Source organism: Anabrus simplex, chromosome 2 (assembly GCF_040414725.1).
Source record: "Anabrus simplex isolate iqAnaSimp1 chromosome 2, ASM4041472v1, whole genome shotgun sequence".
NCBI classification, from domain to species: domain Eukaryota; kingdom Metazoa; phylum Arthropoda; class Insecta; order Orthoptera; family Tettigoniidae; genus Anabrus; species Anabrus simplex.
This window is the reverse complement of record NC_090266.1, coordinates 149146725-149162964: the sequence shown is the minus strand read 5'-3', so window position 1 is coordinate 149162964 and position 16240 is coordinate 149146725. Positions and strand designations below refer to the sequence as shown.

The 16240-nt window shown below is 37.3% G+C and overlaps 1 protein-coding gene across 1 annotated transcript in view; it reads right to left on the bottom strand.

The window, feature by feature from the left end:
• The window catches only part of Hem (Nck associated protein 1 Hem), a 318021-nt gene that overhangs the window by 122114 nt on the left and 179667 nt on the right, over window positions 1–16240 (bottom strand). Inside the window, exon 11 of the mRNA XM_067140394.2 lies at window positions 11245–11449. Coding sequence (XP_066996495.1) covers window positions 11245–11449 — 205 coding nt within the window. The remainder of the gene's footprint in view (window positions 1–11244; window positions 11450–16240) is intronic.

Here is a 16240-nt window from a genome sequence, read left to right as displayed (position 1 = left end):
TATACGTTCAAATCAACCGCCCCAAGACTTCCTCCCCTCCAACCCCACTCCCATTACTAACACTCCACCCATCCCCCCAAACCTCCCCTCTACCGCCGCTAACTACAATCTCAGAGCAACACGTATCAGATCTCAACAGGCAGCTACAAAGAATGCACGGTTCCAACACCTTACGTAAGTAAAACGACATACGATTTACTATTACACTTTCATACCACACCATTATCACACTTATTATTTCTATTTCCAGATACTGTACCTTGTTTTTATAACATATACGCTTCCATGATAAAATCAACGTGCATCAAGACGCATAATTTCAACACGTTCTGACAAATGTCACCAACTTAAAACATCACGACATACGGATGGAAAAACATGCTCCATTAATATATTCAAGATTTCTAATAACTCCAACATTAGTAGCTGCCTAAAATATCTCCAGATATAACTAAGTATTACCTGATCTGCAAGCGGATTATTCAAATACTTACCTAACCGTTTTTTACATATAAATATTTTTACGGACCCATTTTATCGGAACACTATATCTAAGACTGTTGTGAAAAATTCGTCAACCCCATTTATTCCAAAACAATGTACATGTAACACCACATAATAACATTAATGCAATGTGTTTTTAACCAAGGCATATATGGCATACATATGGCACTGTTTTAGTTATATGTCCATTTTAACAGCATTATTTAATGCCTATACTAAGCAAATAGTTTTTATTTAAAAAAATTTTAACCCTATTCCAAGACTCAATCAAGAATAACAGGCTTTATAAACTGATTTTAGCATCTAAGATATATGCCAGTAAGGTGTTACATTGATATTTCAGTCAAAAGTGTTCAAACCAATGTCCTACATTTTCATATGACTAATCAATAGCCAATTTGTGTAATTTATGAACCAACTTTAAATGTATATTGTTAAACTTGCCACTGTTGATTTGCACAATGTATGTATATTCCACATTGTATAACCCAAAAAAAAAAAATTAGATGGTAGTAGCATAAAAATAACATGTGACTTCATGGATGATGCACACTAGTTAATCAACTACCTTCACACTGTGTGCTAAAAACTCAAAATTGACACATACATACCAACATTTATGATCGGTTCAAATTAATTTAAGCTTTTACCACTACATGTGATGTTTTTGTAAAAAAATACATTTTTAATGCATGTCAACTGAAGATGACCCCCTAGGGGTCGAAACTAGTCTTGACTATATTTACCAGCTTAATGTAAATTAATTTTGTATTGATAAGGTGGAGACTCATATTTATATTGTTTTTTGTAAAGTAATATCTATCAATACGGAAATGAAACTTATAAACAACAACAGATAGGTCTTACGGCGACGATGGGACAGGAAAGGGCTAGGAGTGGGAAGGAAGCGACCGTGGCCTTAATTAAGGTACAGCCCCAGCATTTGCCTGGTGTGAAAATGGGAAACCACGGAAAACCATTTTCAGGGCTGCCGACAGTGGGGTTCGAACGAATGGGAAGCAAAATGAATTGATTGATCTAATGGAGAGACGAAAACTTGATATCCTGGGATTAAGTGAAGTAAAATAGAAAGAGAAAGGAATAAAGAAACTAAGAATGGGGTACACCTTGTACTGGATGGGTAACAGTGAAGAGAAAAGAAATGGAGTGGGATTTGTAGTGAATCAGAATGTTGAACCAATAGCTGAAGTTGAGTATGTAAATTAAAGAATTATAATAATGCACATACATGTAAACACGGAACTATTGAAGATAGTACAGGTGTATGCTCCACAGACAGGATGTAGCGTGGAAGAAAAGGAAGATTTCATCAATGACGTGGAAACACATATTGTTGGAGATGGGATCATGATAACAGGAGAACTGAATGCTCATGCAGGAACTGACAGAATGGGATATGAGAATATTTTGAGCCCACATGGGTATGGTGATAGAAATGAAGATGGAGAGAAACTGTTGGACTTTTGTATCAGAAATAATCTGATAATAAAGAACACATGGTTTATGAAGAGGAATAGCCATAAGATCAGCCGATATAGTTGGGAAGGACAGTATGGAACACTCATGGATTTTATTATAACAGACCGAGAATGGGCAAGATACGACATGAACATGAAGATAATCCCCAGTGAAAGTACGGAAGGTGATATTGTATAGGATTTTGGGCTTATGCCGTGTCAAGAAAGGTGATCATATATTATTAACTGTGGAATTAAAACAAGTAAAAATCCCTAAAACTGTACTGAAGAAGAAACCACAGATCAGAATTTGGGAAATGGAGGAGGAGGATTGGAGAATGGCATTCCAAAATTGGATAAAAAGGAAGTTGCCTAACAGAAAAATACAAAGTGGTGAAGAAGAGTGAGACAATTTAAGACAGACATTTGTGGAAGCAGCAATTGAGGTATGCAGGAAAACAAAAGCAAAGGTTAAGGGAAAGGAGAGACAGTGGTGGACTGACAAAATTTAAAAAAGGAATAAAAGAAAGGAACAAGGTGAAGAAAGAAATGGATAAGGAAAAGCAAAAAAGATAGAAAAGTTACATGTGGAATACAAAAGATTGAAACTACAAGTAAAGAGGAGTATCAAGGAAGAAAAGGAGAAATGTTGGGGAGAATTTACCAAAAAAATTGAGCAAGATAACAACAAATATCTAGGTGGATGGTCCGCCTAGTCAATACTAATAACAACAAATAAGTATTGACTAGGCGGACCACCCACCTACATATTTGTTGTGATCAAGTCAATACGGATCAAATACCGGCCACTATGATCAAGATTATTAAAAATTGAGCAAGATAGTCGAGGAAATCAGAAACTATTAAACAGAGTAATAAAATCAAAAAGAATAAATCAAGAAAAAATCAAGGCATTACAGAGAGAAGATCGATCCATAGTACATAACGAAAAAGGGTCTTCAGAAGGTGATGTTAAAGTATTTTGAAAAACTTTATAATGTGGATGACTGCTCGGAAGGAGGAGATAAAAAATTGAAATAATAGATGGAGAAAAAGAACAGGACCAGATAACATGGTTAGAACTTGAAAGGGCAGTGAAAGCAATGACCAAAGTAAAGCAAATGAAAAAGACGAATTCAATGCTGATATGATTAAGGCAGCAGGGAGCATTGGACTACAGTGACTACACCAAGCCCTCGATGCCATATGGAAAGATGAAAGGATGCCTAAAGACTGGCAACAAGGAAGCATCGTACCACTGCTCAAAAAAGGAAATAGGAAGAAATGTGAAAATTACAGATGTATAACCCTAGTATCACATGGGCCAAAAATAATGGAGAAGGTCATAGACAAAAGACTGAGGGATATAATGGAAACACAGAGGAAGAACAATATGGCATCAGACCGAATAGATCAACAATACACTTTTACAGTGCAAACAATAATGGAAAAACATCTGGAAAGGAATAAGGAAATCATATTCGTACTTTTGGACTTGGAAAAAGCTTATGATACAGTTCAGAAAAAACTTGTATGGGAATGCCTACTGAAAAGGAATGTACCAAAATCATTAATTAACAAGATAAACATTTTGTATCATGATAGTAAAAGCAGTGTACAAGTGGGGAGTGCTGAGTCTGAAACATTTTATAAAATAAAATAAAAAAATCTCAAGCAAGGAAGTGCACTGTCGCCATTATTGTTTTATTATTTTGATGGAAGAAGTCATAAAATGTGTAAAACAGAGTATCAGTAGTGATGAAGTGAATGCTATGGTATTTGCAGATGATGTGGTGATTTGGGGAAAGGGCTAGAAGGAATTAAAAAGGAGACTGGGCATTTGGAATGAAAATCTGAAGGAGTTTGGAATGATAATTAGTAAAAAAAAAAAAAACTGTAGTCATGCACTGTGGAAAAGAGAGAAGGAGAAGCCCAGTGAACATAGACAGAGAACGGTTAGAGTCTGTAGAACAGTTTACATATCTGGGTAGCATTATTAATGGAAGTAATGAAATCAACCCTGAAATTAATAACAGACTAAGGGCCGATTGTATAAACCGTTTGATCTTAGATCAAAGACAAAATTGATCACGGTTCACGCAAAACTCGGACATTTGTATTGTATAAACTTTAATCTGAGATCAATTCGCACTGAACTAAGATTAACTTTGACTGGAGAAATTTCTCTGATCAAAATCTTTGATCTTAATTCAAGGAGTTGTTTTCTACTTGAGATACAAGAACAGCTGATTGTTAATAAAATATTACCTGTGTTTTTATGATAAATGGTAAAAAAAATTACACTGAAGTCTAACCTCATACATTGCTAGCTATAGCTGTCTGTATATAGGCAATATTATGCTTCTTTTACTGCAGTGTAATGTAATAATTCCGTAACATAACCTCGATAAATTGCTTACGTTATTATCTTATCTTGTTCGCATTTTACTGATTACTCTGATTTCTCGGATATATCTTCTGATGATGAAAATGACGAATTTCGTCGGGCTCCCCATGTGTTCTGTGAAAGAGGAAATCCAATCTGAGAATTAAGTGATAAGAAGTTTAAACTGAGGTATCGCTTGGGAACTTTGTCTCCAATGCACATGTTGTTACTAACTTTGAGATTCTTTGCCAAGGGAAGTTTTCAGTTAGTCATTGGTGATTTACTGCATATAGACGCAGCAACAGTCTGCAGAGCCATTCATCGCGTATCTAATCTTATTGCTGCACTGAAACAAGAGTTTATCAAAATGCCTTCCAAACAAAATGATGTCAAGAAAATCATGCGTGATTTTTTTAAATGTAAAACACTTTCCTGGTGTTATAGGCGCTATAAATTGTACCCACATAACTATAATATCTCCTGGGGGCGATAACGCAGAAGTTTATAGGAATCGTCATGGGTGGTTTTCATTAAATGTTCAAGTTATTTGTGATGCTAGGCTCAGGTCCCTAAATATCAAAACAAGATGGCCAGGATCTGCTCACGATAGCAATATTTTCATTAATTCACGAGTGCATGCTCAGTTCGAAACAGGCGACTTTCCAGAAGGCATACTGCTGGGATACAATGGCTATTAGTGTTTTCGTTACCTGCTGACTCCAGTACTTCATGCCGAAAAAGTTGCAGAGCCAGCTTATAATCGAGCCCATAAAGCAACCAGGTCAGCAACAGAAAGAACATTTGGGGTTGTGAAGAGACAGTTCCCTTGTCTCGGTATGGGGCTAAGAGTGAAGTTAGGTCGTGTTCCGGTAATCATAGTTGCAGCATTCGTCTTGCACAATATCGCTGTAAATGCAGCAGATGAGGTCCCTGCAAGAGATGAGGCTGTGTTCACTGCAAGAAGAGCATTCAAAGAAATTCCGGTACCTGCTGCTGTACATGATGTTCAAGGAAGAGAAAACACTGCTATAAGGGCAGTAATTATTAATAATGTATTTAGGTAACAATATTTACAAAAAATTTACAGCTGGCTATTACAAAAAGTGGTTCAAACTAAATTATACACACAGTTTATCTGCAACAAAAATAACCAAAAACAAAATGTACTTTACAACTATATGCATCTAATAATGCCACTGTACTATGCAATTAAACCCAGTTTTCCTCATTGTCCAGGCCTAACTTTCTCCTTTTCATTAAAATTTCCATTTTTTTAAATTTCATTATCAAGTTTTAAGGTCACAGTTTCATTTTATGCTAGGCGACCGTGACTTCGTGAGCACATCAGCTGTTTTCGAGGTCGAGGTGTGGAGATCAGCTGATTTGGAAGCAGGAGCCTGAAAGAGAAAAATTAAAGAAGTGTAGGCCTATTGCTTGCCGACAAATTTAACTTACATAATACAGGATTAATGTATGATTTCTGTACTTACTTTTTCAATACAAATATTTCTTCTTTTTTTTTTTCATTTCTTTCGCTCGGCACACAGAATACGAATGAAAACAGATTCACACAGCTCAACGCGACTTGTGACACTCGGCTGTTTTTGCACTGTTGCCAAGCGCTCACATATGAACTGGGATCAAAACTGAACTTCGATTAGTTGATCTTAGATCAGTGTTATACAACACAACACCGGTCTGATCTCAGATCATTTTCTGAACTTAGATTAAAACTGATCTCCAGTCAGTGATGTTTATACAATCGGCCCAAAGTAAAGGTAAAACATTTTATCATCAAGCTTTTATGGGATGACAAAGTACCCAAGAGAACAAAATTAACATTATATTAACAGTATTTCATACCAATTGTAACATACGGACTAGAAACACCGGTAACTAACAAGAGACAAGATAGTAAGATCCACGCAGTAGAAATGAAATTTTTAAGAACATAGGTTAAAATGACAAGAAGAAATAGAATTCAAAATATTAAAATCAGAGAAGAGATAATATAGAACCGTTAATACAGAACATACAGAAAGCAAGACTGAGATGGTTCGGACATGTAAAAAGAATGGGAAGGAACGGGCAGCATGAAGGGAATTGGAAAGAGACCAGTTGGAGGACCGAGAAGCAGGTGGATGGGTCAGATCTGAAAGGACATTAGAGAAGCTGGATTGGATGTGGCGGAAGTAATGGAGAAGGAAAAGTGAAAGGACAGAAAGGAGTGGAGGAGGCTTGTTAACCACACCCGGGCAACTGGAGTGGGATGATGATGATGATGAGTAGGAATTTTTAAGTCCAAAATTTTAGAACATAAAAATTACACAAACTTTAGTACGATATATCTCCTTATATAAATTATGTACAGAAAAATCGATATGTAGTGATTTTTAAAGAAATTTAAATAAATGTTTGTAGGTGACATTCCCACAAAGTTTCGTGAAAATCCATGCATTAGGTAAAAATATCTGTTCATCTCAGGAGTATCGCCTTAAAAGAGAAAACACATCAGGGATCCTGCACTGTAGTCAGTGAAAATGGAACGAATGAATGAATAATAATAATAATAATAATAATAATAATAATAATAAATGGAACAATTCCAATTCTACAATAATGATTGCCAGTTTCAAATCTCAATAGTCAAAACTGTTTAAGATTACATACCCTCCTATTGTTTCTTAGAATCAACGAGCTAGAGAGAAATATATAGAGTGGACATGACACTGCCATTTTGGAAAATGCTTGAACGAGCAGCCACCATGACTTATAATGTCAAAAGTTGAGGGGGAGGGGGCATGACTACCAAAAGAGCGTAGGATGATGAACAAACTGGTAATTTAATTTGATATATTTTTATAAACATTGATTGAAAACCAACACAATCTCTTGCAAGACAATGGCTACATTGCTTATCTACAGTAAACTTTATGATTTCACTGACCTTTAAAAAAATTAGTTTTGTGTGCATCTGTCACATGTGTTGTCCTCTCTTATGACGAGATTCATTTTTCTATAGAAATGTTGAAGCCTACATGTAAAATACTGTTTCACATTTAGCTCAATGAGTGAAGCAGAGTGAGGCTTTACCCCAGGTTCTGTGGCTATAAACAGAAGGTCAGAATTATGAAATAAATAACCTGGCAGCATAGAACGGACATCAGTCTGCAATATCAATATAAGATTCTTCATGTTCTTTCGCAACATACTGTCATACTTCCTGACGACATACTTAGCTTTCATACACAATTTCACCATATCATTTGACGAATTCAAAAAGTCCCTTTCCACACTTTTCCTTTTATCAGTCCTCCTTTCTCAACATCTTTACGTGGTGAAAGTACTTCAAAGCATTCTACACAAGATTGTTTCTTAGACACTTGGCGAACGACACTTCCTGCTTTGTGATGAACATTTTCTACATAGAACCTAAATCAATTATAATCTGCACAGCAACAATGATCTGTACTCCTACCATTCTCATCCTTCTCATTGACACCATGAATATCCGCAGCAGTTGGCACAAGCAGTTCACAATATAAAGGCTTACAACAGTTGGAATTCGTGGATGGTTCTACCCTCAGAATTACCCGTAAGCTGATTAAAACTGTATTACATTTGGATTATTTCTATTCCCACCTCTGGAATGAATAGAAGAAGAAAATAACTCTAGATGACCCTGACTTGGCCTGCGTGTTAACAGGTATTTCAATATGGAATTTTGCCCCCCATTTTATGTCAGCTGTTTCGCAGTTAAGAGATCGATAATCAAACCGTATATCAGCATCTTTCTGCTAGAATCACAAATCAGCTTTCAATCTGAATGTTTTTGTTTCTTTAAGTAGTCGACACAATTGACTACTTGATTACAAATTGTGGCTAGTTTCTTCTTTGATACTGGCGTGTTTGTGCCCCTTCCCAAAGGACAAGAACTAAATATGTAGAATATTACATCTATCATTTTCATAAATCTCAGAGAACACACAGTCATCAAACTCTGTAAATACTCTTTCTTTACAAAATACTATGACGCAAGCAACAGATCTGCTAAATTCCTGCTGTTAAAGCAACTTTCATTTTTTGGGAATGATATTGTATGTGCTCTTTCTTTTAATTAATCAGCAGCACATTAACCTTCCTTTTCTCATATACAGTTGAAACTGGTTAAGATATCCCTCTCTAGCACATTTTGGGCTGATGACCTTAGATGTTAAGCCCCTTTAAACAACAACATCATCATCATCATCATCATCATCATCATCTAGCGCGATTCCCTGGTTATTACGCCATTATTCTGAAGTCCCAGGACATGTCCTATTAAATACATGCTAAAGAAACCTGGATAGCACATTTTAAGTCACTTTTTTTTTTTTTTTTTTTGCTTTACATCACACCAACACAGACAGGTCTTATGGCGACGATGGGACAGGAAAGGCCTAGGAATGGGAAGAAAGCGGCCTTAATTAATTGCCCGGTGTGAAAATGGGAAACCATGGAAAACCATCTTCAGGGCTGCCGACAATGGGATTCAAACCCACTATTTCCCGGATGCAAGCTCACAGCTGGGCGCCCCTAACCGCATGGCCAACTCACCCGGTAAACTCAATCATTAGTACTTTCGTAACTCCCACCATAAGAAATTTAAATTAGCATTCCCAGCCACGTTGCACGCATGACAGGCCAATGACAACTGCCCTGGGTAAGGTTTTGGTAGGGAACTTAATTTCACGGACCCGGAGCGTGGTCACGCGTCGGCCTATAGCTGCAGGGACCGTCAGTCCCAAGCCAGTCTTATTCTCTTTGCGTCCGATGATGATGAGTGCTTAAATTTATGTTCGTGAGGCCTCTTTGTTTCCATCGTAATTATTTTGACGTTCAAACCTAACCTTAAATTTAATAACTAAATTGTTCATTTTTTAGCACATTCCCTCTTTATGAATTTTTTCGGTCCCCACAAAAACGTCCTAACCAGTTTGGGCTGTATTTTGCAACTGTTACGCATAATCCCACTTGATGCTAGAGTTTCCAGTCACTGTACCCCATCAAGAAGAATCTTTTTATCTACCAATAAATTATATCTGAACTTTAACATGTGGGCAGTATCAAGGAAGCAACAACTTTTTGTTAATTTTATCTAAAGGGTGGGGGAACCAGCATTGAATTTTATCTATACTATAAATGAAACTCCTAACTTCTCTATGATAGACTATTTCTTGCAGTTCCATCACATACCACAGCAACAATGTTTATCCCGATCTTGTGGAGTTTCCTTAAATACAGTAATTAAATATTGTTCTACTAAATTTGCTTTCAAGGATGCAGACATACCGCCTACCAAGCAATAACTCACCAGTATCTTCCAGCTGTGGTTCAAACGTGTGACCATAAAAACCAGAACTTCTCTAGCTAGTGGACAGTCATCACTTTCTATGCATCCCTGAAATAAATCTACATAACCATGAATTTGATTCCTGCCCCATAACAAGTCTTTCTTAATGGCCATTTCCATGAACATCAGGGAAGCCATTGGCTCTGTACCTGCCTGTGCAATTTCAAGAAATTACCTTGATTAAATCCAAGATTTCCATCGAGAACAGAAACCCAGTACTGTAGGGTCCTTCGATGTGGTAATGTGATGTATTTTCTTAGGTACCAATCTGCCTGGGCTGAATAAAAAAGGAGATTCAAAGCAAATTTTCACACTTCACTGCTATAACTTTGGACACCTCCATCCTGGTTAACCGTCGTAAGTTCCTTTAAAACACCTGCAGAGTACTTCTTTATCACTTCAGATCCTGCTTCAGGTAATTTGCTACTTAGCCCTTTAATCAGTTTCTGGTAATTATGTTTTGTTCTTTTTTGGAAAATAGTCTGATCAGCAGATTTGAGTTTCTTGCCACTTTTTTTTTTTTTTTTTTTAACTCTAGTTTCATCCACTACAAGACTAAATAATTTCTTCATCATCTGGTGGCTATGGACAGAATAGGTATAAACATGGCTAGATCCTGCACTCTGCCATAGAGTTTCTGAGAAGAAAGAAAAAGAAATGCATTAAGCATTTGGTACAATGATTCAGAAAGATTGCCTTAACTGTATATTTTTATAGCCATTAATATTAAAATGGCTCACAAATCCCTTCCCGAAAATTTATGAGAGTGCAATATATTTACCTAATGAGATCAAGGGATTCTACATGCTGATAATGATTGTGAATACCCCGTAATTTCTTGGAAATTCACTTCTTTGGCAAAGTTCTACAGGTCTGCTTCTTCTAGAGATTTGCAGGAAAACTGTAACTGTAGACACTGTAATAGCTAACACACATCTCTTATCACTTACAATTGGCACATATTTATCCTGAAAGTGTAATGAACACAGAAAGCTGTATCTCGTGGGATATCATTTTTCCCTTTCAATGCTGGCAACCCATCATTTTTTCAGTTTCTGGTTCTCCAAAAGGAATTAGAAATGTATATCACACACACTTAAGCTGTTGCATCACGTTTTCGTAAAATGTCTACCACATTAATTTCTGAATTTGGATGGTATTTCTTACCTGAAAGATGATACGCCTGTTCTTTTATTACTTCTAATCATACAATTGAATGATCAACACACTAAAGGCATGGTCTATGTATTTTTAAACAAATTTCTTACAGCACATGCTACCACACAGCCCGAACAATCATTCATATCACATGATATTCTTTATCATGGCTGCCTTAACACAGATTGCCTCCGCCCAGAGCTCTGATACACAGGTGCTTGCCACTCCATATATCTCTCTAGCTTGCTGGTTAGAACAGTCAGTAAGTATTAAAGCATTCTAATACCCATCAGTAAGCGAGAGTAAGAATTTCTCACGTCCCTTACCAGAAAATAGACAGATCAGATGTTTCCACTAACATCTCATCCAAATAGTCCACCATTTTTGTGTGAAATACAATTGTGTCTATCAGTGAAGCCAACTCCCTATTTTCATGAAGAGCCAGCGGCGACTTGAATACTGAAGTATAGGCCTGCAAGCGAAACCAGTCAATCCGGATGGCTCGGAAGTCAAATAGCTCGTTATCCTCCACTGTAATGAAAGAACACAAAATGAATAGTAATAATAATAATATGCCCTCAGCAATCAGAATGGCAGACCTTCTGAAAGCATCTTACATACAAATTTCAATATTCCAATTGCACTAATATTTAATACAGGCTTCTTAAAGCGAACAGTTAATTCAGTCAAGTAGTTGCTGAATATACCACTAAATATCTTATCATGCCAACAAATATGACACAGATAGCCAAAATATTGGCCCAAACTTCAAAAGTTTTTTTTTTTTTTTTTTTTTTTTTTTTTTTTTTTTTTTGCGGGCGAAGATCTAATCCACAATCTAGGATTGAAGTTTATTATTTACACAAAAGCAATATTGAGTAAAAGTGCACTAAATCTAGCCTCTAACCTGATTCACTCCAAAATAATACTGCTATTAGCTTTTTATCTTACTAACCACTTCTATGGTTTTTAGATAAACAAAGGTGCTGGAAATCTTGTACTACAGGGCTTCTTTTGCATGCAAATAAATCTACCAACACAAGACTGGGGTACTGTCAGAAAGAAAGAAAGAAAGAAAGAAAGAAACTGAAATTATGTCAGCAGTGTTACCATAGCCAAAAGAAGAAATGAAATCAAAACTGACAGAGCCAGGACCAACTTGGCTTTCTTCAGACAAGGATAAAGTAATCATAGAATATGCAGTTGATAAACTGGTCTCCTGTAATAACTAATCCTCAAAGCAAGACACAATTCTATGCCAAATCGTGATCGCAGCCAGTGTATGGTATAAAGGTGAGAAAGCCCTTAAACATTGTTCAGAATGTGGAAGTACCTTTGCTCAACTGGCTGCTCCTAAAGACCATCTAGTGACACTTTCTGCAGACTGGTTGCACTGTTGTACTGAATGAAATAGGACATGCTCCAGCAAGTGGGGCATTAAACAGCAGATGCTAACTCAACCTGTGAAAGGGCTGTATGAGTGTAATGTATGCAAACAGAAATTTTCTAGAAAGCCTGGTTTGCGAGAGCACCTATCAAAGTCTGTTATTTTATTTTTCTTTACGTCGCACCAACACATATGTCTTACGGCAACGATGGGATAGGAAAGACCTAGGAACTGGAAGGAAGCGCCCATGGCCTTAATTAAGATACAGCCCAAGCATTTGCTTGGTGTGAAAATGGGAAACCACAGAAAACCATCTTCAGGGCTGCCGACAGTGGGGCTCGAACCCACTATCTCCCGATTACTGGATACTGACCGCACTTAAGCGACTGCAGGTATCGAGCTCGGTCCTATCAAAGTCTTTCAGCAGAAAGAATGTACCGGATTATTGAATGAATAGCATGTTTTCCATGAAGCACACTCTGGAAGAAGGCAAGTCTATTCAATCTGGTAGAAGGCCAAATGGATGTCAATTGTGGACATGGACATTTTCTCACTCATTCCAGAAACAGGCTACACATTTTTAGAACGTGCAATGAAGGTTTTTCTGGAAAGCCTATCCTGAAACAGCATCTGTTGACTCACTCCTTAGAAAGGCCTTGCTGTTGTAATGAATGAAACACCAAGTTCCGTAAAAAGCATACACCTAAATTACATATGCCGACTCGTTCTGGTGAGAGACCATATCGTTGAAGAATATGTACCAAAATGCTATGAAACAATGAGGTTGTGTTTGTAATATTTCTTGCTTAACCGTAAAGTGAAAGTGTAGGAAGACCATGGATTCATCTTGTGAAGTATCTGCATCAGAAATGCTGAACTGTGCACCTCAACGGTTCGTTGCCAGTATTTGTCGAGGCTAGTATAGAACAGGTTGTCTCATTTTGCACACATGCATATCACTTCCGCCTCTGATGACATATTCATAAGAACTGCTGACAGCCTCGAGTCCGGCTGACGTCTCAGGTGATAATATTAATGGTCGTATTTCGTTACTGAATTCAGCCCGCAATCACCCAGATTTCCAGAGTAGTTTACCAATTGTTTTATTAGGTATGTGCAATATTATTTATTTATTTATTTATTTATTTATTTATTTATTTATTTATTTATTTATTTATTTATTTATTTATTTATTTATTTATTTATTTATTTATTTTTGATAGTGGTTTAATGTTGTACTAACACACTGAAGGTTTTCCTTGGCGCAAGTATCAAAAAGAATTAAGACTGGGAAGGAAGCAGCCGTGGCCTTAATTAGGCTATAGCCCCAACATTTGCCTGGTGTGAAAATGGGAAACCACAGAAAACCATTTTCAGGGCTGCCAATAGTGGAATTCGAACCCACTATCTCCCGAATGCAAGCTCACCGCTACGCAACCCGAACCGCACAGCCAACTTGCTTGGTGTGTGTGTGTTATACAAGTGTCATTTACACTGTAGCAATTAGTTCTTAAGAAAACAAAGATAAGTTAGGTATACCCAATTAAAAGAGAGAAAACAAAAGATTTGTCAGTCATATTTTAGAAAACGCATCCGTAATCCAAAAAGAGTGTGACTGTGGATGTTCTCAAGAGGTAAAATACACGCTTACATCAACAAGTCATGAAGCTGGAGAATAAACTGACCTGTGATAGGAGAGAAATCAACAGACTAAAAAGAGACATTCTTAAAACGTAACACAACTTATGATACCAAGGTGTTTAAAAGACTTAGGTATTTACTTAGCACATTTTTCAATGAAAATCAAATAAAGATTCTTCTGCATGAGGAGACCAAAGTTCACTAGACAGACTGTGAAATACTATATTTTTAGCATTTTCCTTGAGATACAATGTTGCTAATAATTAACATTCCTTTGTCAGGACTCTCTATGCTGAAAAGTGGACCTCCTCTATGGACATGAACTATGGAACCCTTGAAGATGATTTTAGAATTTTAATCATTACTGGTTCATCCCTTAGCTTTAAATTTTAAAAATGTTGTCAATCTTTTTGACGAGATGGAGCTGTGTACAGCTTGTGGTTGGTGGGGATGGGTGGGAGGGAGGAGTTTGGAGAGAGAGAGAGAGAGAGTGTGCACGCATGTCTGAATTGTGCGGGTTAGAGAATTGTTTGATGAGTTATTTCCTATTAAAGGAGTAATGTACTCAAATAATGTGTTACGTTTTTCAGTAAATTCATTGATGTTTGTGTCCGGGTTAACCCTTTCCCGCCCACATTTTCACTTGGCTTATTCCCAGGTTTCAACCTATTATTTAGGAAAAACTGAAACAGAGCACACAGTTTCACAAAAAGTTAAATACGAGGGTCAAGAGATAAGTCATTGCAACTATTTTTTTCTCATGAACAAGAGAAAACACAGAAAATCTCAGGTACGCATTTGGAAATATAGGGCATGTACTTATGCATAGGTGCCTGAAGACAAATTCTGACTTCAGGAGATTCTCGTAGGAAAGTGACAGAACACAGACCAATGGTAAACATTATTTTATTATGGTAAAGACAGCAAATACTCAAGACTACGTAGAAAGGACAGGTCTCCACTGACTACGTAGAAAGGACAGGTCTCCACTGGTTACAGACCTTCAAAATAATCACCCAAGGTTTCCACTGTGCGTTGCCAGTAGTGGGGCAGGTGCTGAATACCTCAATTAAGTAAAGTGCCACCCACTTTGCACACAGTTTACGCATCTGTAGGACCTTGTGTAAACTGCGCCGTATTGTTGTCGCTGGAATTGCTGTATGTTCTTGCAATTCTGCTAGAGTCCAGCGCCTGTCCTCATGCAAACACTGATTGATCACCATTATCCGTACATCTTTGTCCACGGACACTAGACAGCCTGGGCGAGGCAAATCGGCAGTCGATACTCTACCCCGTTTGAATGTCTCCGCCCACCTCGCCACTGTTCTATAGAGCATGGCATGCACACCTAATGCTTCCCGCAGCTCTGCATGGCATTGCGTGCATTTCTGCCATGGAGAACTGCTATTTTCATGTACGATAGTTGCTCCTATTGTTGACTTCCATTTTGTAACTCTCTCACTCACACACTGACTTTGGGGGCATGCTTAGACCCACACCATTGTTTACACACACCACCTAGTGGCATCATACACAAGTACATACCGTACGTTTCCAAATGCATATCTTAGATTTTCCGTGTTGTCTCCTGTTTGCGAGAAAAAAATAGTTGCCATAACTTATGACTCTACCTACGTGTAAAAAAACTCTTGATCATAGTTAATTCAAATTTTCAATAATATGAAAAAATATGCCATCACATCCATTTCTCTATTCATAGAGTCATAAGGTTGTTGCTTCAAACACACACATGCACGCACGCACGCGCACGCACACACCCTCTCTACTGGTGAAACTCGACACAGATGTAGGCTGCATTTGTCACATTCTCATGTTGTCTGAATTCCTCTACACCAATAATCCAAAAATCAAGTGATTTTGGAAGTGGAATGATGCCCATGTATATAAGATTTTATTTCATCTTGGCAAGTGTCTTCCCATTCTGTATCTATTTTTCTGGAATGTGTCTGTTTGAATGCTGCATTGATATATATGCAATAGGCTGTCACTGAATAGTTTGTATCCTCCTAACGAAAAAAAATCTGTTTCTCCTAATACTCTTTCCGAATTATGGACAGGTTCAACATTATCCATATAATCACTTGGAGTAACAAAATCAAATGTTAGTGTTACCTGAATTGCCGCAGCATCACCATCTGGTCCGATTTCTCAATATCCGTTTTCACTTATATCACTGTTATCACTAAAATTATCTTCGTTGGTATGTTATTCACTCACTAAAAGTTCACCTCCAGCCCTACTCAATGACTCTGTGTCACTTTCTTTGCCTATAT